At 41.5% G+C, this 27,488-nt stretch overlaps 1 protein-coding gene across 12 annotated transcripts in view; it reads left to right on the plus strand.

The window, feature by feature from the left end:
* Window positions 1-26,967, plus strand: part of LOC135550502 (RNA-binding protein Musashi homolog 2-like) — a 352,748-nt gene extending 325,781 nt beyond the window's left edge. For 4 of the 12 annotated variants that reach the window (XM_064981383.1, XM_064981389.1, XM_064981387.1 and 1 more), the window contains exons 12-14: window positions 10,442-10,621; window positions 16,825-16,979; window positions 21,730-26,967. In XM_064981383.1, the coding sequence (XP_064837455.1) occupies window positions 10,442-10,621; window positions 16,825-16,979; window positions 21,730-21,774 (380 nt within the window). In that variant the 3' untranslated portion in view covers window positions 21,775-26,967. Of the gene's footprint in view, window positions 1-10,441; window positions 10,622-16,824; window positions 16,980-20,562; window positions 20,634-21,729 lie in introns of all 12 variants that reach the window. The other 8 variants (XM_064981384.1, XM_064981390.1, XM_064981392.1 and 5 more) reach the window with 5 other exon arrangements.
* Window positions 26,968-27,488: the final 521 nt, after the last annotated feature.

Consider the following 27,488-nt stretch of genomic DNA (forward strand, 5'->3'; position numbering starts at 1 on the left):
ATAAATATAGTATAATACTTGTAGAGATATCATCCTCAATATATGTTCATGTCATCTTCACCAATCAACTGCATTACACTTAAAAATGGCTTCAACTACCACCACCGATTTCTATATGACTAGCTACACTGTAAAGGGGTTGCCGTGAATTTGACAGTAACTTACAGGCAGCAAAGTGGCAAGTAAGTTACTGTATTTTATATTGCAGTACACCTACTGTATTCTGTACTGTGTAATGACACACAGTGCAATACTGAAGAATGTACTTATTGCCCTGTAAAAAAACAAATGCTACTGTCATTGTCATGAATTAATGGAATTCGTTGTGTGGAGGTTTCACAGTATTTTACTGTAATTACATGGGATTGGTGCAAGTAGGTTGGCTGATAGGTAATGTGTTTTGCACATTACAGCATATCAATTCATATTTGGTGTTTTGGATCAGTTGCACTTCTAGAGGGCTTAACAAAGGCTTCCTTACTGGCAGCAACTACAGGGCAAAATACATGCAGCCATTCCAATCTGTCCCTGTAAATGTTTCATTGATGGGACATTATAACCACATACTATATGAGTTAAACTGGTACAGCTCTCACACTAACGGTTGGAACAAATATAGCCTCTTACAAGGCACGCCTCAAAATATGTTAATGATATGTTAATGAGAAGAAGAAAAATACGGTACAGCAATTCCTTCCCCGCCCACAACAGTCTCCCGCAATGCACCATCAATTACAGTATGCTGCAGTATAATGCTTTCACAGTATTTTATTGTTGATAATAGCCAAGATCACAGTAGAAATTAGTTTCCCTTGACAGTATATGCTACCAGCTTATAAAACAGACAAATACAGTTGAAGTCGGAAGTTTACATACACCTTAGCCAACTACATTTAAACTCAGTTTTTTTTTTCAATTCCTGACATTTAATCCTTGTAAAAATTCCCTGTCTTTGGTAAGTTAGGATCACCACTTAATTTTAAGAATGTGAAATGTCAGAATAATAGTAGAGAGAATTATTTATTTCAGCTTTTATTTCTTTCATCACATTCCCAGTGTGTCAGAAGTTTACATACACTCAATTAGTATTTTGTAGTATTGCCTTTAAATTGTTTAACTTGGGTCAAACGTTTCAGGTAGCCTTCCACAAGCTTCCCACAATAAGTTGGGTGAATTTTGGCACATTCCTCCTGACAGAGCTGGAGTAACTGAGTCAGGTTTGTAGGTCTCCTTGCTCACACACGCTTTTTCAGTTCTGCCCACAAATGTTCTATGGGATTGAGGTCAGGGCTTCGTGATGGCCAGTCCAATACCTTGACTTTGTTGTCCTTAAGCCATTTTGCCACAACTTTGGAAGTATGCTTGGGGTGATTGTCCATTTGGAAGACCCATTTGCAACCATGCTTTAACTTCCTGACTGATGTCTTGAGATGTTGCTTCAATATATCCACATAATTTTCCTGTCTATTTTGTGAAGTGCACCAGTCCCTCCTACAGCAAAGCACCCCCACAACATGATCGGCTTGCAAGCCTTCCCCTTTTTCCTCCAAACATAACGATGGTCATTATGGCTAAACAGTTCTATTTTTGTTTCCTCAGACCAGAGGACATTTCTCGAAAAAGTACCATATTTGTCCCCATGTGCAGTTGCAAACCGTAGTCTGGCTTTCTTATGGCGGTTTTGGAGCAGTGGCTTCTTCCTTGCTGAGCGGCCTTTCGGGTTATGTCGATATAGGACTCGTTTTACTGTGGATATAGATACTTTTGTTTCTATACAGAACGTGTCTCCTTCCTGAGCGGTATGACGGATGTGTGGTTCAATCGTGTTTATACTTGCTTACCATTGTTTGTACAGATGAACGTGGTACCTTTTGGCATTTGGAAATTGCTCCCAAGGATGAACTATACTTGTGGAGGTCTATAATTGTTTTTATGAGATCTTGGCTGATTTCTTTTGATTTTCCCATGATGTCAAGCAAAGAGGCACTGAGTTTGAAGGTAGGCCTTGAAATACATCCACAGGTACACCTCCAATTGACTCAAATTATGTCCATTAGCCAAGACATAATTTTATGAAATTTTAGTGTATGTAAACTTCTGACCCACTGGAATTGTGATACAGTGAGTTATAAATGAAATAATCTGTCTGTAAACAATTGTTGGAAAAATGACTTGTGTCATGCACAAAGTAGATGTCCTAACCGACTTGCCAAAACTATAGTTTGTTAACAAGACATTTGTGGAGCGGTTGAAAAACAGGTTTTAGTGACTCCAACCTAAGTGTATGTAAACTTCTGACTTCAACTGTATTTCCAAATCAGATTTTAGTAACCACATTGTGAGCCTGTTACAACATCACATAAATGATGACGGAATTCATAAATATCCACTTTGTTAGATCAGGTTTTTTTGAATGGCCACCATTGACAGCGTTTCTGCTCTTTCCCCCACGGTCTGCGTTCCATTGCCACCTCACCCAGGGCCCTTCTCCACTGGAGGCCAGTCTGTCCTCTCCCTCTTGGACTGGTCAACGTGCCTGCCTCACTCAATCTGACTCCACATCTGTCTGTCTACCTGAGGAGCTGCTTGATTGACATGTTAGCCTGGGGTTTAGACCACCTCCTTTACACCCGCCACCTCCTTCCCCTCTGATCTCCCCTCCTCTTTCCCCTCTGATCTCCCCTCCTCCGTCCCCTCTGATCTCCCCTCCTCCGTCCCTTCTGATCTCCCCTCCTCCGTCCCCTCTGATCTCCCCTCCTCCGTCCCCTCTGATCTCCCCTCCTCTTTCCCCTCTGATCTCCCCTCCTCCTTCCCCTCTGATCTCCCCTCCTCCGTCCCCTCTGATCTCCCCTCCTCCTTCCCCTCTGATCTCCCCTCCTCCTTCCCCTCTGATCTCCCCTCCTCCGTCCCCTCTGATCTCCCCTCCTCCGTCCCCTCTGATCTCCCCTCCTCCGTCCCCTCTGATCTCCCCTCCTCCGTCTCCTCTGATCTCCCCTCCTCCGTCCCCTCTGATCTCCCCTCCTCCGTCTCCTCTGATCTCCCCTCCTCCGTCTCCTCTGATCTCCCCTCCTCCGTCCCCTCTGATCTCCCCTCCTCCTTCCCCTCTGATCTCCCCTCCTCCGTCACCTCTGATCTCCCCTCCTCCGTCCCCTCTGATCTCCCCTCCTCCGTCCCCTCTGTCGCACTCAGAGATATTTCTGCCGGCTCTCAGTCTCTCATTCAGGCCCTTTCAGCTCCTTCCAGAGGAATGAGCTCTTATTATGTGAAGCGGAAATGAGTGGGATGTTTCAGAGTCTTGGAGATGAGATGGCCTATTCTCTTCTCAAGGCCTCTGTAACGTCTGTAAACCTGCATCGATCGCCAAGGAATTTCTGCTGCCGAGCTCATGAGGGCCGAGGATGTTCTTTTGATCTTTTCTCTTCTTTCTTCTTAATGTTTTGCTTACTCTACCTCTTTGCCTTTAATTCTCTCTCTATGACTTGCTCTCTCTCTCATTTTCTTCACCGCCCTCTGCGCCCCTTCCCTCTTTCTCCTCCTCTTTTTCCCTCTCCTTCTCTCCGTCCCATCCTCCTTCCCCTGTGAGTTAGTGGATGTCAATAAGATGCTAACTCAGTGGGAGCGGATCAGTCTCGTCAGCTAAAGAGGCCCCTTACATGTCCAGTTCTCCTGGCCAACGGTCCCTTGATACACAATAAGTGCATTGTGCTGAAGGTTAACGTGGCTTCAGTTCCGTCTGTTATTATTTCTGTAATAAAAGCACATCTCTCAGGGCCTTTTCTATGGCCAATCAATTCTGTCTTTATCCTCAGTGCCCCAGTGACCTCAGAGACCTGGGGAACACTGAGGTCATGCTTTAATGTGACCTTTCCCACTACACAGAGCACAGTTTAATGCTTTGGTAGTAATATTTCTATGCCCGAATAATTGTGCTTTTAAAACAGCACTTGGCAGTGCAACATGTTATCCCCACAGAGGGATTTAAACTGTGAAATAGTATTTAAAATGCCCCTGCTTTTGGAACAAGGGATGTGTTGTTTTCAACATACAACTTGTACTTTCTGCAACATGTTGACATGAATCTGTAATGACATCATTGACATAAATTTAATAAATGGTATGTTATCTATCTATGTTTGGTTTGATCATTTATACCATGTGATTGATATCCCCTAGGAAACACTCTATTCCGCCTTAGAGAGAAACAAGAGGTTCTCATGTAGATTTAGATTTCAGTATTCTCCTCCACTGAACCCTGGCTGTTTTTGTTTTCTACTGAGCAACCCACAGCTTGCTCGGAGAGGGAAATATTTTGGCACATTTTGCCACATTATCTGAGATCATTATCCATTTCCTCCCAACAAGCTCTGTGATCCTGGGAAGTGCCCCAGAGGAGTCTGGGATTGGCTGTGTTCATCGGGCTAAATTAATCTGGATCCCCAGTCCCCATGGGTGCTCAGGTCCGTCCGTTTGTCCCAGATGCTGCTCCGCTTAGTTCAGCGACGAGCCCAGAAGAGCATCACATGTCCTGGGTACGAGCATGCCAAACCAATCCATGTGACAATGGTATACTCTGGGTTTGACTGGGGCCCAGAGAGAAGATGTGACATGTGGGGAGGGTGAGGAGTTCCTGTCCCTCTCTCCCCTGCTCCTGTCCTACAGTGCAGTGGCTCACACAGCTGTGGCTGGCAGATGTTCAGGGGTCACAGAAGAGAATGCCCTGGGATTTGGTCCATGCTGTGCTTCTCCAATGGGCTTCAGGCTGGAGCCATGGCCTCACTCACTTTGGTTTCTAGTGGAAGTCAGAAAATCTTTTGCATGAACTCATTTAAAGACGTATAGCTTTACCTTATAAACTATTAACATTCTCTTTTATGTTATTTTAAACATGTTCTTTCCCTTCGATGATGCACTCCTGGAAGCTCTCAGTGTTTCAAAAACTATTGAAAAGGGAAGAAAGAGAGAAAGAATGAAAGTCTAAAAGAAGAATAAAGACCTGGTTATGGGGTAGTAAATGCAGAAATATATCATCTGTTAAACTTCATTAGCCAAGCCTTTCTGAGCACAAAATGACAAGACATTAAATATGTATTATTTATGAAATGTCGGTGCTTTTTGATAAGGGGGTCTAGTGCTGTTAATTAGTCACTCATTCAGTCAGAAAATGCTATTTCAAATAGAAAGTGAAAGCTACTCTCGGCAGCACAGAGAAATGGCATAGGTGGAAATGGAGTAGCTAATTACAGTCGCTGTGAAATTCAAAGCTAATTTGGGAAGCCGTATGACAGGTTTATTGACATCCTCCGCAGAGTGACGTGTGCGGAGGGCCACCAGGGACTTGAGAGGGGGCATGGGAGAGAGGGATGATTGGGAGCAAATGTCGCTCTAGGTGTTTGTGTGTGTGTGTGCCTGTGTGCCTGTGACTGTGTGTGCGTGTGCCTGTGACAGTCTGTGCGTGCCTGGGTGTTTGTGTATTAATATTTGTGTGAGTATGTCTGTGTGTATTTTGGGGAATTGAAGCTTCAGTGTCAGGATAAACACAGACTTTTGTTAGAGAACACTGGTGCACTCTTAAACACCTTGTCCTCTCTCTAAAGTGGTAAAGTGGAGAGGAATATGCCCTGTATTTTAGCACGAACATGATAGGGTTCTTTGTCTGTTTTTTCATAGAGAGGAGCAGAGTAGCAATACTTTCAAGGCAGTGGTTTGCAATCCTTCCTTAGAGGCAGTCATCTGGCAAAGTGGAAATGAGAGAGGAGCATTTATCCACTTGAAGAAAGCCATCTTCGTGATGGCAGTATGCTATGAGAGAAGCAGCCTCTCCAGCATTGAACTGTGGAGCTCTTAGCTGGCCGATGAGAGCTGACCACCCCCATCCCCAGCAGCCTCTGGCCAGTGGGCAAAGAGAGAGAGAGAGAGAGAGAGAGAGAGAGAGAGAGAGAGAGAGAGAAAATTAGAGGGGGGGATGATTATCAGTATAAATGGAGCTCGGCGAATGATTCGCACTGCTGGGCCTCCTGATCTGGTCTCCAAGGCAACCTCAACCTGCTCATTTGTTTTGTAGATGAGTAATTACATCCAATTAGACCAGAAGGGGGGGGGGGATCAAGTCCAAAGAAGGGGCCATTGTTCCGGTTAGATGGTGTGAATATTAATAATGGGATTGTCTCAGGCTCATAGCAGATCAGTGATGCAGCTGTGGGGACCTACTACAGCCTACTGCCCCTATCACACTACAGAGATGATCAGTGTGTGTGTCCCTTCCACAGACTGCATGCCTAGTTAAATCTCCTCAGTGTAGTGTGGTAGTGCATCCACCTAAACCTGACCATGAAAGAGCAAGGGAAGACATCTTACACTGCACATAGTGTCCTGCTCAGTTGAATAGTCACAGACTGTTATTGCAGAAGGAACGACAGGACACATGGTGCAGCGGCTGTCTGCAAAGCATTGTTTTATGGCACCGCTTCTGTCCTCAGTCACCTCAATCAGAATGTTATGTTTTATGTTCTGCCTTGGTGAGTACTGATAGCCACAATGCATTTATTATTGACAGACAAAAACAGAGGAAGTTTATAGGTAATCATGTGGATGCTCCTTGCATGTGAAAGAGCTCAGAGGGTAGTGTCTTGTATTCTAAGGAAAAGTCATTGTGTCATATGATATTCCATGTTGGTTTATTAGTATTCATTTGTGGTAGTTGTATTGATAGGACCAGATGTTCCTGTAATGTACAAATACAGTAGAGCAGTTTATAATGAGCTATATTCTAAAGCACCACTGGGATTCACCTAAACTACACACATTGTATGCATACACACATATACAAGCCCCCTCCATCCCCCAACATCAATGTGCTAGTGTATCTCTAACAGCTTGATAAAGAACATATGTCTGTTTAGGTGGATCTCAGGAAAGCCATTATTTCTTTGGTGCTCAGAGACTTTTCTTCACTCTCATTCTGTTCTGCACCTTCGCCCAAGTGAAAGTTGCTTAAAACATTTGTATGCTCTGAAAATCAAATTAGTTGGGGAAGATAATCAAGCTATCCGGCCTCTCCCAGATGTGTGCTTTTCAGGCTTTGATCCATAGAAGGAAGCATTTTCAGACTCATTTTATTCATATGCTGTCCCACAGATGGCACTATCATTAGAAGCAATCTACCTGAACAATAAAAGTAATTTTGCCTGGCTTTATTAGATAAGACCTTGCCGGCAGCTGAGGGCTAATTGTCCGTGTCAGCGCAAACAAAGCCGCCATGTGTATTTGTTGTGTGTGTTGATGTCGTCTTTGTGTCCTGTCGTTCCTGCTATCGTAGAATTGGCGGATCTATGCAGATTGTAACAGGAAGCTGCCATTGTCGGGGGCCTGACAGCCAGTACCATGAGGATGTGGCACGGTTGGCATGGCTTCCCTCCCCTCTCCCCTCCCTTAGCCCAGCGCCTCTCAGACGTTTAACTAACGGGGGAGATTGTGGCAAGGCCTTTGTAAAGGTTGCTGCTTGTTTGTTGTTAAAGATCTAATTAGGAAGAGGAGAGGAAGCAGAGGAAGCTTGTCTAATTAGAGGTGAGCATGGAAAAAGCACCTCGGAAACTCAAGGACGGCCACCTATTAGCGTGGATGTCACAAACAGATTAAACGCAAGTGTCCCTAGTTTCTCTCTTCTTGGTCTCCTTACGATTAAAGCTGGCTGAATGCATATTTCCGTGAATGTTGCCTGAAGGCAGCTTTCCATAGCACAGGCAGAAGAAAGGAGGGATTGGGGGGCGGGGGTGAAGATAAGGAGGTAGAACGCTCAGGAAATTTGCTCCCTTATCCCTCTTCTCCACTCCTGGAAGAGAGTACATTCTTTAGAGAGAAAAAAGCAGTGACCCTCTGAAATGCCCTCGTCCATAATTCAACCTGGCCCATCCTCACTGAGTCCTCATCCCCGTACTGCAGAGGGAGTGTCATCCAGGTCATTGCTGTGTGTGAGTGACCGCCCCTGCCTGGGAGGACAGGCTCTGTGGTTAGTGGCATGGTGACGGCGTAGGGTACAGAGAAGATGCAGCTGGGTTTAATGACGGCGGTACACGTGCAGAATGCTGAACGACCATGTGTAAGATAAAGGCACAGACAGACAGATAGACAGCCTCCAGGACTGAGATACAGAGACAGACTGAGGACTGTGGGTTGAGGGCAGTGACTCAGCACCTGTCTCTTGGTCTCATGTCCTTTCATATCCTGTCTGTATCACACTGAGAGGAGACAGCTCTGTCAGACCACTGGAGTCAGCAGGTACTTAACATTCTCTCATTTCTAGACTTTTTTGGGAAGACTTGTCTCAGGCTAGAAAGATTTAGGTGAAAGTAGGTTTTTATCATTCATTCAGCCATTCTTCTTGCGTTCCTGCATCGACCCATTTACACATAATTTCCGTCATTGTCCCATTAATGTCGCCCTAAATCAGAGTTTTCCTCATTGATAAAGACCGATCGATTTTCCATGGCAGCTGCTTAAGAGAGATGTAAAGGGGATTATTGTCTTATGGAGCTGTCTTCCATGTGTCACCGTTTACATGACTGGAAGTGGGAAGCAATGTGGGAAGCCTGCCATTTTAGGGGCCCATAATTTGAGGAGTGGGCATGGAGCCCACGTAGCTCTCGGTGAAACGAGGGGGGCTCTAAAGCGCCGGTTGAGGAGCACGCCTGTGTTTGGATTTCATTTGGCAGCTGCTAACAAGCTCATAATGGAGGTCTAGGTGTGACACGGCTTTGATCGCCTCTTCAGCTGGAGACCCAAATAAACAAACACACGGTGGGGAGACCCGCCGGGAAAAGAGCCGCTGACGCCAATCTCAGTTTTTTTCTTGAGTGGATTAACTCCCCATATTGAAGAGGTGCACAATGCAACATGTGCCTTTAATGGCTCTCTTTATATGAGCAGTTTGTCTCAGATTATGAGGACAAGCAATAAACGTCAGCATGTCGTGTTGCTGAATGACGATTTCTGAAGCGTTGATAATCCTCCATCTGTGTTGAAAGAAGGGTATGTTGGAATAGCCCAAGCTTAATTTTGGAGTGTTTTGGAGTCTTTCCTTCTATTTATGGTCAATACACATGAATGTGTCTCTTTGTTATCAAACCAGGAGAAAATGTCACATGCATAGACCTCAATCTGCAGTTGTAGTGGTTCAAAACCAGAGGCTTGAAATTAATTATTGATTTGTGAGCATTCGACATTTTCCTCCCGTTGAATGATGAGAGTTTCCTTCAGGTATGTCCAGTAAGCATTGTAGTCATCATGATGAGAGTTTCCTTCAGGTATATCCAGTAAGCATTGTAGTCATCATGATGAGAGTTCCCTTCAGGTATGTCCAGTAAGCATTGTAGTCATCATGATGAGAGTTTCCTTCAGGTATATCCAGTAAGAATTATAGTCATCATGATGAGAGTTTCCTTCAGGTATATCTAGTAAGCATTATAGTCATCATGATGAGAGTTTCCTTCAGGTATATCCAGTAAGCATTATAGTCATCATGATGATGAGAGTTTCCTTCAGGTATATCCAGTAAGCATTATAGTCATCATGATGAGAGTTTCCTTCAGGTATATCCAGTAAGCATTATAGTCATCATGATGAGAGAGTATATCCAGTAAGCATTATAGTCATCAGGTAGGTATGTCCAGTAAGCATTATAGTCATCATGATGAGAGTTTTTCAGGTATATCCAGTAAGCATTGTAGTCATCATGATGAGAGTTTCCTTCAGGTATATCCAGTAAGCATTATAGTCATCATGATGAGAGTTTCCTTCAGGTATATCCAGTAAGCATTATAGTCATCATGATGAGAGTTTCCTTCAGGTATATCCAGTAAGCATTATAGTCATCATGATGAGAGTTTCCTTCAGGTATGTCCAGTAAGCATTATAGTCATCATGATGAGAGTTTCCTTCAGGTATATCCAGTAAGCATTGTAGTCATCAAACAAAGCTCTATTGACCTGCATTTGTAATAATTATCCAATATCACCCCTCTCTGTCAATTGCAGGACAATGTGAGGGAATCAGGTTAGACTGATTCGTGTCTAGGCTTCAGAGACAGCCATTCCTGCTACTTCACTGTTTGTCTTATGATTGTTAATAGCCAGTCAATCATCCTGTTATCTTAGACAGTCAACCATTGAAATGTGTTGGGTTCCCTAGAGGGATGATGCACTAGTCTGGTGCTGACAGACTCCTACACCTCAGACACAGACTGGCAGCAGGTTCTGCTGGGGAGAGAGAGCAGGGAGAGGACGCCATGTATCTCAGCTAAATGAACCCGTCATAATGTCACACACCAACCATGCCATGCTAAAGAGTCTGGACAACATTGACTACTGTGAAACATTGAAACCAAACATTTTCCACAATGATGGAGTCCCTTCCCCTCCCCTTCCCCACCCTATACTGTACCTCTCAGGCTTTCCCGATTATGGGTTTTACTCTGCGCCCAGTGACCAGAGGGGGGCGCCCTGCTCCTTTGCGGACTATGGCTCCCTGGGGCCCCAGGCGGCTCAGATGCTGCACAGTGAGCATGCCACCTCCGCCTGCAACTCCCCCCTCCAGCACCTGCACAGCCCGGATCAGTTTAAGAGCCCAGGTTTGTATGTGCGCATCTCTCCCATTCACCTTCTGGACTGTTCAGTTTGATTCATGATGTTTCCTCCATACAGATGATCTATGCTTTTTTTGTCTACGTTTTCTTTGTCTATAATGGGAAAAATAAAGGTGAAAAGGATGAATGTTTTGCCAGCAATGCATTGCATGTTTTATCCTCCTTTTTGATTTTCAATGTACCTTTTTATGTTTATTTGTGAGGTTTATTCCATGCCCCTGCTTGCACCTAGGGGAGGACATGTATGTTTTACTCCATGTGCATGTAACAGAGCATGGGAGGCAGAGGACTGGACCACCATGTCCTCTGTGAGAAAGCTAACATTTACTTGTCATGTCTCCATCCACATGAACATTTGAACCTTTTGGATCTCTACGTTTGAATGAGAGAGACTGACTGACTGGATGACTGACTGACTGACTATCTGACTGACTGGCTGAAAGAGTTAGTCAGTTAGAGCATATTATGAATGATTGAGTGAAGGAAAATGAAAGGACCTGTGGTGAAAGCATGATCACCTCCATTATCGTTCTGTGAACAAATAGGCAGTCAATCAGTAGGCATGATTTGTGTATACATTATAGTAACATTACATCCTAGTACAGTCATATGCATCATTTAACCATTACACTAAAACAGTGGTATGTTTCAGTATGATAGTGTTTGGTTTTTGGCAGAAGCGTTTATAATTTTGTTTGTCTTTCCCCAAGGTTGTATTCTAAACATAGTGAAAACTGTATGTTTTGCATCTTATAACTCAATGGAAAGCAATTGTGTTTCTATGCCATTTCCTCTACAGATAATACATAGCTATGACCATTTAATTTCAATTGATTACCCTCATTCTAAACTTGCAGGGTCAGCTATTTGTTTGGTCATAGGTTTGTTCCTGATAAAACTAACAAGAGATGTCATTTCAGTAAATTTCATCTCATATTTTGAGCAGTAAGTGTTGAGAAAAACAATGTTGAGAGGAAAAGGTTGTGAGAAGTGTTTGTTTCTGAACCCAGCTCAGGGGATGTCAGGCAGAGAGCTGTAGATGTGATTTGGTGGTGTTGACCTGCTCCACGGTAGATAGTGCTGGGAGCCCCTCTTTGTCAGGTTTCTTGTTGTATCAGTCCGTTTACCAGTCATCCTCCGTATACAGTATGTGCACAGCTGAAATCCTCAAACAATGTTATTCACAATGAAATACATGATATTCCTGAAAGTATGCTAGACTGCATAAAGTGAAATTGGTTACTGGTGTGTTGTTCTTCCCGACCAGGTCCTATCCTTGTGTTCAGATGAAGTGGTAGAATAGAGACAGTAATGATGTCTGATGATGATGACGACCCATCCAGACAGAATGATGGTGCTGTCACTGCTCTGTAGAGTCCTACTCCATTGTACCAGTGAAGGAGTGGTGACCAGCAGGCAGCGGCAGGTGTTGCGCCCCCCTGCAGTCCGTCCCTGTACTCCTCACTAGTCCTGCCTCATTGGCTTTGGCAGTGGACAGGAAAGGACATCTTTAGGCCTCATGCTTAACAGCGAAGATTACACAGATCTCCTGGTTTGGAGGCCGGCCCAGTCTGGGTGGAGATTTGCCTGCCTGACTCATTGGGATGGATGTCTGTCCTAGGGCTTCACAGGGGATGGCAGGACTGCAGGACCGCAACCACTTCCTGCATTTATCCACAGAGTGGTGATAAATGGGCTCTGATTACACACAGCTGTACAGAAGAGGGGGAGAACAAACAGCTTTGCTAAGACACCTACAGCATTGTGCATATAGGTCAACATGCAAAGCCAAAGTGCTGAAAAGCACAGCTTTTGATGTGGGGATTGTATAGTGTGTCGATGATTTTATTTTGTCTGCGCTTGGCTGTAGAGGAGGAAGTGTTTTGTGGCCCTCCTCAGGTAGTAAAGGCTCCTTCTGGTTTCTAATTATGCCCAATGGGTACAGGTGGGGAAGCTGAGCTCTGGTTCTCCACTGAGACAGGCTCACAGCCACGAGGAAATTGCCACCGCCAGTTTGAATAGAAATGCTTTCATGGCAAATGTTAATTGTAAACCTCCTCCTAATGTTAATTGTAAACCTCCTCCAAATGTTAATTGTAAACCACCTAAATTGCCTCTACAGGGTGGCAGGTAGCCTAACGGTTAGAGAGGCGAGCCAGTAACTGAAGGGTTGCCAGTTTGGGTCCGACGAGAAAAATCTGTCGGAAGTGAGCTGGCAACTGGAGGGTTGCTGGTATCAAATCCTAGATGCCATTGCTTGTCGCTGTGCCCTAGGTGCTCAGTGTGGCGGCCCCCTGTACCTCTCCAAAACCTGTATATGTATGTACAGTATGTGTGTCTTTCGGAGGGGTTGGGTTAAAAGCGGATCCAAATTTCGGTTGGACCTTGTGTGCGTTAGTAAGATATGGTATGCAAACTGCTTCAGTTATTAAGTCCTGATTACAACAAAACCCAGTTTTGTGTTGTCCAAGACTTAAAACAACACTGTCATATTGACCCACTGCGTTGTTGTTGCTCAGATACTTGAGCATGTTTATCCATATCTCCTCACCCCAGTCTCACACAGACACCGAGGCGCATCTTCAAGCCTCACCTGGTTTGCCTTTTTGTTGAACCTTCCTTTTCAGAGTTAATGTATTGTTGCTGAAAATAAGAAAACGGGAAGGAATAGAACCCCATTTGCATCAGCACCTTGCTCCCCAATCCAAACAAACATTCTGTCACAGCAGCAGCAAGGTACAAAGTGACATGAATAATAACCTAGCGAGTGGAGTTGGTGCGTGTCAGATGAGTCACCTGTGTCTTAAAAGATGCTGTGTAATCAAAGGCTGGTTCATTAAATTAGCATGGGCACCACTAAGCCACCAGTCAGCCCCAATAAGTGTAACTCATGTTTTGCTGTTAAACTTAATGGCTGAGCCTGTGTAGCCCCGGGGTTTAAGGAAAAGCATGAATCCTGTTTCATATGAAGAGGGGATGCTGTGCGCAGTTCAATAGAATCCACCAATTATAAGAAATTAGGATTACCGTTTAAACTGAAAATAGCAGTAATTGCTTAATAAGCAAGCCTATTAGGGGCTGTTCTGTACAGATAAGAGAAGTGAGGCAAGCCATGGGAAAGGGCCTGCAGTTAAGCAGCAGTGTCACCCTCATTAGATCCCTATGCTCTGGGACAGGTTCTCATTTTACATTTAGGAAGAAACCCACTGTTGGCTGGGGTTTTGTGCTGCTCAGAGTTAGTATAGATGAATTAACACAACAAAGTTTGGAAAGTGATGTGTCACAACTTCTGAAGGACTATAGCATCTGATAAGGGTGTGTGCGTGTTTTGCATGTTCAATAGCATCTTAAGCTTGTTTTGAAGTGTTATGCAAGGAATCACTGTACAGTACCGATTCCATTAGCCTCATGAGCTTAAATCTAGCGTTGTGTATATATTTATAATAGAAACGTCAAGCACATAGCTACTGTAAAAGAGCAACTGTCCATTTGTATACAAGCACCACAGCTCCTCGTGAAGGAGATATGCCACAGTCCAGAGCCTCAGAGCTCTGTAGAGGTTTTTCCCCTCCATTTCTAATTGAATTTGTGCATTTATTTTCATGGTTTGTTTCTCAATAGGGGTGAGATGGAGGGTTATGTGAATCTGACAGCAGAGGATATTGAAGTGGTGTAGCTGTTATAGGGTTTTAAGACATCTGTGCCTTCTCTCCCCCTCTGGCTTAGTTTTATATTGGCCATCGCTGGGTGTCTGGGTTTTCAAAAGGCCTTTTTATTAGTCTGACTTGCTCCGAGCCACAGGGCATAGGTCGGAGGTCACACAGAGCGGTTCGTTTACATCTCCACATTGTGTACATGTGGATGAACTTAGGGAAAGCTTTTATGTTTGTATATTTCCCAGGGTTTATATCTCCTCTGTCTGTAGAACACTTGTGTCCATTGCTTTCTTGCTGGAGTAGGAACATAATCAGAACTCTTTCTGCAGTTCACTGAAATCAGAAAATGGCCAGGCCAAATGACCATGGAATAGATGTATACTGTAGATAGTCAATATTCAATTCAATAAAAAGTGTCTATATATAAACTCAGCAAATAAAAGAAACGTCCTCTCACTCTCAACTGCGTTTATTTTCAAACTTAACATGTGTAAATATTTGTATGAACATAACAAGATTCAACAACTGAGACATAAACTGAACAAGTTCCACAGACATGTGACTAACATAAATAGAATAATGTGTCCCTGAACAAAGGGTCAAAATCAAAAGTAATAGTAACAGTCAGTATCTGGTGTGGCCACCAGCTGCATTAAGCACTGCTGTGCATCCTCATTGACTGCACCAGATTTGCCAGTTCTTGCTGTGAGATGTTACCCCACTCTTCCACCAATGCACCTCCAAGTTCCTGGACATTTCTGGGGGGAATGGCCCTAGCCCTCACCCTCTGATTCAACAGGTCCCAGACGTGCTCAATGGGATTGAGATCTGGGCTCTTCGCTGACCAGCAAATGGTCTTGCAGGAAATCATGCACAGAACGAGCAGTATGGCTGGTGGCATTGTCATGCTGGAGGGTCATGTCAGAATAAGCCTGCAAGGGTACCACATAAGGGAGGAGGATGTCTTCCCTGTAAAGCACAGCGTTGAGATTGTCTGCAATGACAAGCTCAATCCGATGATGCTGTGACACACCGCCATAGACCATGACGGACGCTCCACCTCCAAATTGATCCCGCTCAGGCCTCGGTGTAACGCTCATTCCTTCAACGATAAATGCAAATCCGACCATCACCCCATGTGAGACAAAACCGCGACTCTCAAAACCGCGTCAGTGAAGAACACTTTTTGCCAGTCCTGTCTGGTCCAACAATGGTGGGTTTGTGCCCATAGGCGACGTTGTTGCAGGTGATGTCTGGTGAGGATCTGCCTTACAACAGGCCTACAAGCCCTCAGTCCAGTCTCTCTCAGCCTATTGCGGACAGTCTGAGCACTGATGGAGGGATTGTGCGTTCCTTGTGTAACTCGGGCAGTTGTTGTTGCCATCCTGTACCTGTTCCGCAGGTGTGATGTTCAGATGTACTGATCCTGTGAAGGTGTTGTTACATGAGGTCTGCCACTGCGAGGACAATCAGCTGTCCGTCCTGTCTCCCTGTAGCACTGTCTTAGGCATCTCTCAGTACGGACATTGTAATTTATTGCCCTGGATACATCTGCAGTCCTCATGCCTCCTTGCAGCATGCCTAAGGCACGGTCACGCAGATGAGCAGGGACCCTGGGAATCTTTATTTTGGTGTTTTTCAGAGTCAGTAGAAAGGCTGCTATAGTGTCCTAAGTTTTCATAACTGTGACCTTAATTGCCTACAGTCTGTAAGCTGTTAGTGTCTTAACGACCGTTCCACAGGTGCATGTTCATTAATTATTTATGGTTCATTGAACAAGCATGGGAAACAGTGTTTAAACCCTTTACAATGAAGATATGTGAAGTTATTTGGATTTTTACGAATTATCTTTGAAAGACATGGTCCTGAAAAAGGGACGTTTCTTTTTTTTGCTGAGTTTACATTGGAATGTTTTGTCCAATCAGGTTAGATGTATCGGCAAATCAAAAAAACATAAACTGGTTTCATACCTGCCTGAGTATAGTATCTTAACTATAGGGTACCTCTTGGCAATTATATTCAAAATAACTTCATTAAAATGAACTCTTGTCCACAACATACATAACTTAACCTTTTAAGCTGCAACCTTACTGGCATGGTCCAAGTATCTCTGGTGGTCTGCTTATGGTTTCTATGGTGCATGGTTGAGTGTTATCACTGTATAGTATACCTAGCATGTAGAAATCTCAAGAATATCACTCTGGATTCATCTATTTCATTGCTCTTGCCTCCTGAAGCCTGCAACATATCTTTTATCAATCCCCAACAAAATGTATGAGATGAACATGCAAACAGGCCTCAAATGGCATTTCCAATTACTCACTAATGTGTGTGCTCTGTTTAATTATAGTATTGATTAATATACCTTTTGCCAAACATATGAATCCAGTAATGTATTCTTAGGTTTGAATGTATATATTGTGGAAGAATAAACTAGAATGAATAAGAATGAGCTAGCTGCATGTACTTTCTCATCTATGGTGCACCATGGTGTAACTGAACTGTTGCGCCCCTGCTGTGCTCTCTGTGCAGGGGGAAACCCACCTCGGCCTGGAGGTTTCCCTGGTGCCAACAGCCCTGGGCCTGTAGCCGAACTGTACGGCCCTGGAGGCCAGGACTCTAATGTGGGCAACTACATCAGTGCTGCTAGCCCCCAGCCTGGCTCCGGCTTTGGCCACAGCATGGCAGTGAGTACAGTACGCCTTCTTTGTTCACTGACCGTCCTGTCTGTCTAGCTAGCCCATTAGACTGCTGTCCTTATACATATATGTGTTAGTGTTACAAGACAGCAGAGCAGTAGGCAATGCACACCGCCCATTATAGTTTCACTGCTCAACTCCCTCTCTACCTGTGACTGTTTTCACCACTAACTACACTCCAGGTGAATCACCTGTGCCAAATCTAATGAGATTTGACTGAACCAATCAGATGGGGAGGATCACAGGGCTGGTGTGTTATTCTGTCAACAATAGACTTATGTAAATAAAACAATGCATAAAACAATTGAGGAAGAGAATGTTATGAGAGGGAGTGACAAAATTGCATAAGTTTAATGTCATTTTATCAAGCAAGTAAAACTCACATGATATCCGGACTGAAGTTCATTTACACACACATGCTATCAAACCATTTACTCTGCTCAACGTTAAATCTTATAACTGACCTGTCTCTTTGCACCCCCAAAGTTTCCAAATTATTTCGTGTTCATATCCCTCTCTGCCAGTCACCTGCCTCTTTAAACACTGTGAACTTGTTCAAACTGTCACCATTTTGTTAGTGTCTCCTAGTTTACCCGTGTCAGACAGAGAGTGGAAATGTCAGAAGTATACTGAAAAAAAATATGAACGCAACATGCAACAATTTCTAAGATTTTACTGAATTACATTTCATGTGGAGGTCCTGGGCTGGCATGGTTATACGTGGTATGCGGTTGTGAGGACGGCTGGACGTACTGCCAAATTCTCTAAAATGACTTTATGGTAGAGAAATGAACATTCAATTCTCTGGCAACAGCTCTGTTGTACATTCCTGCAGTCAGCATGCCAATTGCACGCTCCCGCAAAACTTGAGACATCTGTGGCATTATTGTGTTGTGTGACATAACTGCACATTTTAGAGTGGCCTTTTATTGTCCCCAGCACAAGGTGCACCTGTGTAATGGTTCTGCTGTTTAATCAGCTTCTTGAAATGCCACACCTGTCAGGTGGATGGATTATCTTGGCAAAGGAGAAACACTCACTAACAGGAATGTAAACATTTGTGGATTTATTTTAGCTAAATGAACTTTTTGTGCATATGGAACATTTCTGGGATCTTTTATTTCAGCTCATGAAACATGAGACCAATACTTGACATGATGCGTTTATATTTTTGTTCAGTGTAGTTTTGGGGGTTTTAGAATCAGATGAATTCTCTGGAAATGAGCTGCCTCTCAGAAAACGTCAGGACTCTTGAGGACAGAGCAAACCAGTAATCATGAAAGCATACAGTAAGAAGAATAGGCCCATTGAACAAGATTAATTGCAGAAAATTCTATAAAAACACTTAGATTGGATTACAGCGGTAGAAATGGGCAGGAGACCATGTTATCTCCTTGTCTTTTAAAATAGCATGCTTGCGCCCATTGTTTTCTGTTCTTTTGTTTTAACCTTTGCAGTTTGCATCCATAGTCTAGCTGACCCAGATACAGATGGACAGGCTTCTGAATTCATTTGGATCCCTATTTCACATGGGATCAAGCTGTTGTTGGGGAGATTTAAATATTTCCCTGTCTGAACGCTAGTCAGAATAAGGCCACCCATTTGTACATTTCTCAATAACAATATTATGTGAAGAGAGATATGATATTTTTGATGCAGCTATACTTCTTTACAAAATAAAATCCAGGTTTTAGTTGTAGGTTTCCCACAGGGGCTGTCAAAATGCGTTTTTAATTTCTACTTCAGTTGTACTGAATTCCGTTCAAACTAATCCACTTTAAAATGACTCAATGAATCGAACAGAGTGCAATGAACCGGTGAATCGCCGTGGTAGCCTTCTCACCTCCAGTGCACATGCAGATTACGTCTCTATCCACAGCATTAAGAAGGGAAATGACTCAGAACTAAAATGCACCTTTTAATTATTTTCTGTGTTACATGCAGCCAAAGTAATCACATGATGGAACTTGACATGTTTCAACCTAACGGATGACTTCAGTCACTTTGACTTGCCACAGGATCTCCCAGTTTGGTGTCATAGCACTGACTTAAGAGACGTCAGACGATGATGTCAATGCCAGAACAGTTACTGTCTTATACCATGGCATTGTCGGATACATTTATTATTGGCTTGAATGGCATTCTGGAGCGTACGTTATTTCGCTATAACGCACAGCATATTTGCACGGTAGAATTCAACAGCTATCGTTCATTCTCACATGTTATGTTTGAGCTGCTTTTTAAAGCAGAAGTCGAATTGAAAACATTATTGATATTGTTGAATTCAATGTTCATATTGGTAAGCTAGGACTGATGGTTTGGTTAGCAAGTCTGTTTGGTTACCTCAGCAACTACTTTAGCTATCTAGTAAAATTGCTAGCTACTTCAGTGGATGTTGAACGCATTTCTATCGACAAATGTGTTAAATTATAGCCATGGTATGAAATGGATAATCAACTCGGGGCTCTACGCGTCGGTCAGTTCCACGTCGTTCATTATTTTCGATAGATTTGATTATCCCTTTACATAAACAATAATGGACTGGGCTTAATTCCCCTTTGGCCCTTGGATTTGAATTGAACAAGATGACAAAGAAAACAAAACATTTTAGATCTTTTTTAGCATGTTTCATTGAAGCGTTTCTATAAATCGATTTGTCCTTAGTTTGTTAGACACAATAGACAGATGAGGAGCTAGATAACCGGCTCAGTTTAAAATAAAATACAAATTGGCTTTTTGTTCTTTCTGCCCTCTAAGAATGCTGTGTCAGTTTCCCAGTTCACTTATAGGTTACAGACAATGTGGGTGATTGGCATTATGCACATTAACATACAGTAGATCACGCTGGGGAGAGCGTGCAGAACAGGCTGATCATCATAAGAGATTTTGCATGACAATGCTAAGTAGCTTTTGCATGAATTAATGAATATTGTTCATGTTGGCATGAATGAGTATATATATGTATCTCAAAAGTGAAATCTTTATGTTCCTCACAGGTCCTTAGGCCCTTGTGCAGTAGTTGGCTAGGCTGGCAACTATGTGTTGAGGGATTGTTGTTTAAATCTTCTCTTCAAAACAAATTGTGCTTCAATTTGCCTCTAGTCGCACTCTTCTCAAACTTTCCTTCTGTTTTGTCTCTATTGTGCTAATGATTCATTCAATATGTCATCATTCAATCATCCGTGTAGCTTTTTACTCAATTCTAGCTCTCTTCCATCGATCATTAGAATCAACTGAATCATTTAGAAGATGTGAACATTCCGTCACCATGTGTAATTGACCTCCAGTAGTTGTGGGGTTTTGAAGATCGGTGAATAACAGTGTAAACACTCTCACTGAGTAAGAAAGAGCACACTGGAATCTGTAAAATGCTACAAGGGACAGGTTCTTCTCCCTAAGAGAATTAAAAACCCATGAGATTTACGATGATTATCTATTGCTCTAGTGATCGAAATGATGAACAGGAACAGAGAATACCCATTCATGCTAGCAGAACAAAATGGATACAATGTACTCACTCTTTTTTCTCTTGAAATGCATACTGACAAAGGTACTGACTGTACACTTTTAGGGCCCGTTGATTGCGACAGCTTTTACAAATGGATACCATTGAACAGGTGGTTGGTTGCCATCTCATTGGAGGTATTATATTCCATTTATATTGTTCAGCAGTCTTTACCCATCTGTTTATTTAGATTTACCTCATTACTTTGTTACATCAACTGCAATTTCACCTTTCCTTTCTTCTGTAAAAATGCATACAGGAAACCTGTATTTCACATCATCATCCTACAAACTTGTACAGATACAGAGACAAGCTTTTTGAATTAAGCCTAAAATGCTAAATGTGTGCGCAAATGGCAAATTAACAATATTGCATGCTTTTACAATACATAATGAAGCTTTTGTTGTGGAACTTGTCCTCCCTGATTTACTGTATATCTTTCACTAATCCTATAGGCCGACATCAATAGAATACCAATAATGATATTCTTGGTTAAATTGACTGTGTACTGTTGCTTTCTCTGGTTTGCATTCATGGTGGCAAAAGACTGGGTTCATTCTCCTGTTGTTTAAAGTCAAGTCAATGTGTCAAGTAAAGCCCATGACATGTCAGCGTCTGTGTAATGCCTATTGTCTCTGGTTGACGTTGTTGGTCAGGGACTCATCTGAAGATAATAGCCAATGTTCCAGTTATTAATATAATTAAACACAGCAGGGTGGCAGATAGCCTAGCGGTTAAGAGTGTTGGGTCAGTAACTGAATGGATGCTGGTTCGAATCCCTGAGCCAACTAGGTGAAAAATCTGTTGATTTGCCCTTGAGCAATGCACTTAACCCTAGTTGATCTGGATCAGAGCATCTGCTAAATGACAACAAGAATGTAAACACACTAAATTAACCTTTGTTAACTCTGATGGTGTTCAAAGTGTATGAGGCAAGAGAAAGCAACAGTATTAGATGCAGTTGATGTCAACTGGAATTCTGGGAGAATGAGTTCCTCCTCATAGCTGTGCTTGTGATCACTCCACTATAGTAGAATGCATTTGTCTCCTGTGGTTGTGTGTAAGTCTGTTTTTCATTGCTATTACACCTATGAAGATGTTCCTCATTGTCTTACACACACTGTATAGTAGCAAACAATGTTATAAGATTATTGTATTGTTTTGTTAGTATGCTAGGTTATGGTAGGTTAATGTACATGTTCCTAATTGTTTCACTGGATCTGTGTTCCTCAGCAGAGTCTATCTGGTGGTCCAGGGAAGACAGGCCGAAGCTTCTAATTAGCTCTGAGTATAGGTGATGCCATCCAACTTCAAGCACTACAGCATTACCCAGGAGAAATGAGAGGTGGAACCACAACAACAAAAAAGTTCAAATCATCTCAGAAAAAATTAACTGCTGTATCATAATCCAACCCTGTAACCTGACAACCTGGTTTGGTATGTTTCATGTTGATTTCATTGACTTTTTTCCTTTCTTTTATTAGTTCTTTGATTAGCTTCAGAGAGAGGCATTTTAGTTTCGCCTTATTTGGAATTTTGTCTTCTAGTGTACTCATGTAAATGGTTTTGTCTTCTAGTGTACTCATGTTAATGGTTTGGTTCTCTCTTTTGGGGGTCATAGTTGAATGTTCGCAAGTCATGCCTACACCTTTGGTACCAATCATTTAAACAAAACAGATCAGAGCTTCAGGTGTCTTTTTGCACACAAAATAAGTCCAAAGTGGAAAGGTTTGGAAAAAAAACATCCATTTAATTTCAAATTACATATTCGAGAGTGTAACTAACTAATGCATTTTAGTAGCTGTTTTTTTGTTGTGATGTCTCATTGTTAACCATAATTACCTATTTTTTGGGCAATACAAAGAGGACTCCAATATTTTTATGGTCCTTTTTTATAAATGTTGTTTTTGTTGTTTAGAAAAAAAACATGTATACTATAAACAATTTCATATAAATACATTGTGAATTCAAGATTTAAGAAAAAGAAATGTAACTGTAAATATTATTCCAATCGTGCATAACCAACTTGATGAGAGGATAGCATATTTTTGTGATGGTGTGTCAAAGAAATGTTCTAGCGTGTGAATAGAAAAAAAGCTCGAAACAAATACTATTATCCTTTACTGCTCGGAGACAGTGACTACCCCAGTGTCGGACAGAACACTGATGGCTTGCTCTGGAAATACTCAAGCTGAATAACTTTACAAGTGTCATACCAGCATATTTACAAAAGGTGAGTTCAGTGCACAGTTCAGTTCAGTTTTAAGGTGAGTTCAGTTTTAAAGGAACAAAAAGATCATTGGTATCTTTTGTCTAACCAACTTATTTAGAAATCAATATTATTTCAAAAAGAGTGATCATTTCATCCAAAGCACACTGTATTTAGTGTTGAAGAATAGAACTCGAGCCTAAGCATTTTACAGTGCTCTACGCATCCTGACACTTTTATACTCCGGAGAGAAAAACTCAACTTGTTTGGAGTTTGTTGTTGTTTGTTTTCTCCTGCTTGTTCCTGTTAAGTTTGTGACGCAGTATCTGGACTCTGTGGTAGAGTCCGTGTATAACACTTGTTCTCTCCATCAGTTCTCTTTTCAAATGAATTAGGAAGGCAAATATTTTGATACCATACCTCAGTCCTGTGAGTTATACCTTGGAATTGTGACAGGTTTAATTTATTTTAGTGGCAAATAGATTAAAACATTGAATGGAGAAAAAAAATCATTGCACTGTGAGCAGTAAAGAAAGAACAGGCCATTTCCTATTTGCACATGTATATGTTGGCTATTTAAAATGGTTGTGTCTGGGGTGAAGTATGAAGAAATGTTGGACGTTGCTCCTCTCTAGAATAGGCACACACAGGGGTGAATAAACAGATTGACAGATCGCAATTAACTGATTAATTACTACCAATGTTTTGTGGTCATGTCTTTGGATTTCATTGTATGGTGTACGTCAACTTCTAATCTAAAATATTGAGATCCGGCCAGAAGACACTGAATAAATGATTCATCCTTTTAATCATAGCTTGATGCGCAGATTTCTTATGCAGTATGTGTAGGGACAGGTTTTGCTCGAATATAGAGAGACATTTAATGACATGCTTTAAAGTGCAAGTAAGAGTTGTAAACATGATGATGGAATGAGTGGTGTCTATTCTGATGATGTACTTTTCCTGCTGCAAATGTATTTGATATTTCATTTCACCTGATGTTTCATTTCATTAGCTCTTTGGTTCAGAACAACCAGGTGAAGGAAAATACTGGATTGCTTTTGAACGATGTGGAGATAAACAAGTAATAATTTAAATGAGAAAACAGAAGAGAACCGGTGTAATGTTCAAATGTAAAAGAAAAAAAGAAATACAAAAAAAAAAAAAAAGATGCTTCTTCACTGATTTCAATTTTGAGTCAGGAGGTTTTATTGATATTGTGGTTACTATTAATAATTGTAATATTATATTAAAATGTACTGTGCATCCATCGATTTCTCTCTTTCCATTCCCTGTCACCACATACAATATTTTGTTGATCATCCATGCATATCAAGTGTGTACAAAAAAAATCACAATTAACTTGTAACAGAGTGCTGTCTTTGATACCAGTGTAGTGGTCTATGCTCTTCTTTGTTGTTCTCCCTTGCTCTGGCTTTTTCCTCTGCCTCCTTCCTCTGTCACATTATACCCCACCCCCTCTCTCTTACTCTCCTCTATCTCCTTGTAATTAGTTGTAGGTGTAATGTTATAGTACTTGTAGTTATTAGTGGATTTAGGGCCAGTAAGGATAGAACTTGCTCTTATTATCAAAGGTTTGACATACATTTGCAGGCAATTATTTGAATAGCAGTTCCATGCCATGTTTCATATGTCTTTTTCCTTTTCTGTTGTGTTTTACCGATCTCACATGGTTTCAACTAACCAAAGCTCTCACAGAAGACCTATAGAGAAACAAATTGCTGTAAGATAAAAATTTTAAACAAGGCATTATTTGGATATTCTCCACCCTTGAATGTTTTAAAAGGGGTGTGCCATACTACCTTAAATGCTAACGCTAGATATGCAAAACATTTTTTTGTATTACTTTCTAAGGGACACAAGCTATAATTATGAAAAAGATTTTATGTGCGGAAACAAATCATATATTTTTTTTAAAGTTAACATATTAATGATGATGATGATGATAACAATAATAATACCACTACTAAACTGTAATATCTTTTAATCTTTGTACACTTAGAAAATATCCCAGATGCCTATAAGGCTCTGCTATTTTTAGATACCACTCGGTTTTTTAAGTGTCTCTGCCTTTTCTTTCACTCCAAAAACATCCATTTTGTGAATACTTTTTTTAGTCCCTGGAAATCAGCGCTTTATTCTAATCAAAGACAGGCTTGTATATGTTCTCTGTTAATGTTGCTCTCACAGATCTAGACAGCTATGCTTACTACTTCACAATGGTTGCAAAGAATTTTAGGTCATCTAACTTCTCGAGGGGATCATTTGATGCCATTACATACTTGGAGCAAAGATTACACAGACTGAATCGTCCTAATGATTGTTTCTTAACTAGTTCACCTGTTGTTGAATGTCTTCATACAGTAGTTCAGGTGGTTAGTAAAACTGTAATGTGTATAGCAAGGGGGAGGACAATGTCAAGTTTAATGAAGATCATTTACAGGTGGGGAAGTGCATCTAAGCTTAGATATTCATGTATTTTCTCACTTATAATAATAGGCAGCACTTCTAGATAGATATTTTGGCCTTGGATCCTTTTGTCAAGGATTTAGTATATTGGAGGACAGAGTAAGTCAAATATTGTAGATGAATTCAATAAGACTATTATAGGAGTTGATATTAGAGTAAATATTGGATTAATTCATAGATTTACTGTCCATAACATGTTCACAAAGAAATGAAAAAGGTGTGTGGCAGGATGAAAATCAACAGTCCAGGTCCTACATACAGATCTGTAGCAGTTTTTTTAATATATATTTTTTATATTTAACTAGGCAAGTCAGTTAATAACAAATTCTTATTCACAATGACAGCCTACAACAGCCAACGCTGGGCCAATTATGCGCCGCTCTATGGGACTCCAAATCACGGCTGGTTGTGATACAGCCTGGAATTGAACCAGGGTGTCTGTAGTGACACCTCAAGCACTGAGATGCAGTGCCTTAGACCGCTGCGCCACTCGGGAGCAGTTTTATTTAATAGATATTCTATACAGTACTCATGATAACATTGCAATGCCTTGGGGTACTTATTCTATAGTTATCTCCTCCTCTGATTAAAGTAAAGGCTGGTTATCCCATTAAGAAGCTCATTTCCTTTTGATCTGTGTTCAAATATTATTTTGATTTGATCCCGTAGCTTGGACTTTAAGGTAGCATGGCTCTGTTGCTGTCATTTTATTTGTCATTGACAGCAGTTTACAGCTGATGAATGTTACACATCTTAGTAGAATAGAAATTCCATTGAAGAAAAAAAAAACGTTGGTTTTAGAAAAAAAAATCGGAAAGGACAAAAATGACCTGGAAGGTGTTGATAATTGGAGTACTACCGTATCCATTTAAACTTGAATTTTGAGGCAAGTGCTAGGCAATGGCCAATCATTTCATCCCATCATCCATGAATCACCCGTGTTCATTAGTTTGTGTACATACAGTACATACATGTTCTGTTATGTGTACACGTGTCTGACCTGTATATCCTTCATGTGAACATGTGTGACTAGATGAGAATAGTGGGCCTTCTGTATTCTAGACACAGCAAAACCCTGTCTCACATGGGTCTGTATAACATAGTAGCCAACACTGTTTTCATCACTCGCTGTCAAAACAGTCAACGTTATGGTAAGCTAGTGTGCTCTTTTGGCATTGCATTGTCTTCAAAATTTTAACTGGACCTTCTTCAGTGGTCTGGCATAGGTAATACATTAAGGATGACTGTAGCAATGAGTGAGCCATCCTCTAGTTTCTTCCGGATAGTCTTAACGTGTGTGGGTCGGAGTGCACGGCTGCTACTCCAATCTGTAGTAACGTATGAGGAAAAGTGGGCAGTCTATGACTGCACAGCATAATGAGGCTATTGTCCTTCCACTTAATATCCACTGTTTTCCAGAGTGGAGGAGCAGCCTTCCACTGAGCTCCCCCACTGATTTGCTGTCTGCTCCTTATTTGCCTTTCCTAACACTTGCCCATTTTTTAACGTTAACAGACTTTTTACGGCGAGAGACTGACAGAACTGACTGACGTCTGAAAGCATCTTTCAGGTCTTCTTGTATGGCTTGCTCAAGCCCTGTTGTAAAATAAACTCAAATGGATGGGGGTCTCTCACATCTCAGATGTGGAAAGTATAATTTTATATTTGTATTTTCAAATAATAATAATGATGAAAAAAATTGTGAAAGGTTTCCATCCTCTACTGTGGTCCAGAAATCGATGTGTCTGTCTGGAAAATAAAATAAAATAAAATGAACTGTTTTATTCCTTGTTTCTTTGCTTAACTGTTGTAATAAGATTGTATTATTCATCCTATAAAATGTTGACGGTCTCAATATTGCCAGTAAATGCAACATTTAAGGTATTATGAGCACCGAATGGTACAATCATATACAGCGCCTTCAGAAAGTCGTCATGCCCTTTGGCTTTTTCCACATATTGTTGTGTTACAGACGGAATTTAAAATGGATTCCATTTAGATTTGCTTACACTGGCCTACACACAATACCCCATCATGTCAAAGTGGAATTATGTTTTTTTTTATATAGAGAATTTTAGAAATGTATTAAAAATTAAAAGCTGAAATGTCTTCAGTCAGTAAGTATTCAACCGCTTTCTTATGACAACCCTAAATAAGTTTAGGAGTAAACATTTGCTTAACAAGTCACATAAGTTGCACTCTGTGTGCAATAATAGTCTTTCAAAAATTATGTTAAACACTATCTCATCCCTCTACCCCACTCATACAATTATCTGTAAGGTCCCTCAGTCGA

This window comes from Oncorhynchus masou, chromosome 12, assembly GCF_036934945.1.
Source record: "Oncorhynchus masou masou isolate Uvic2021 chromosome 12, UVic_Omas_1.1, whole genome shotgun sequence".
Lineage (NCBI taxonomy): Eukaryota > Metazoa > Chordata > Actinopteri > Salmoniformes > Salmonidae > Oncorhynchus > Oncorhynchus masou.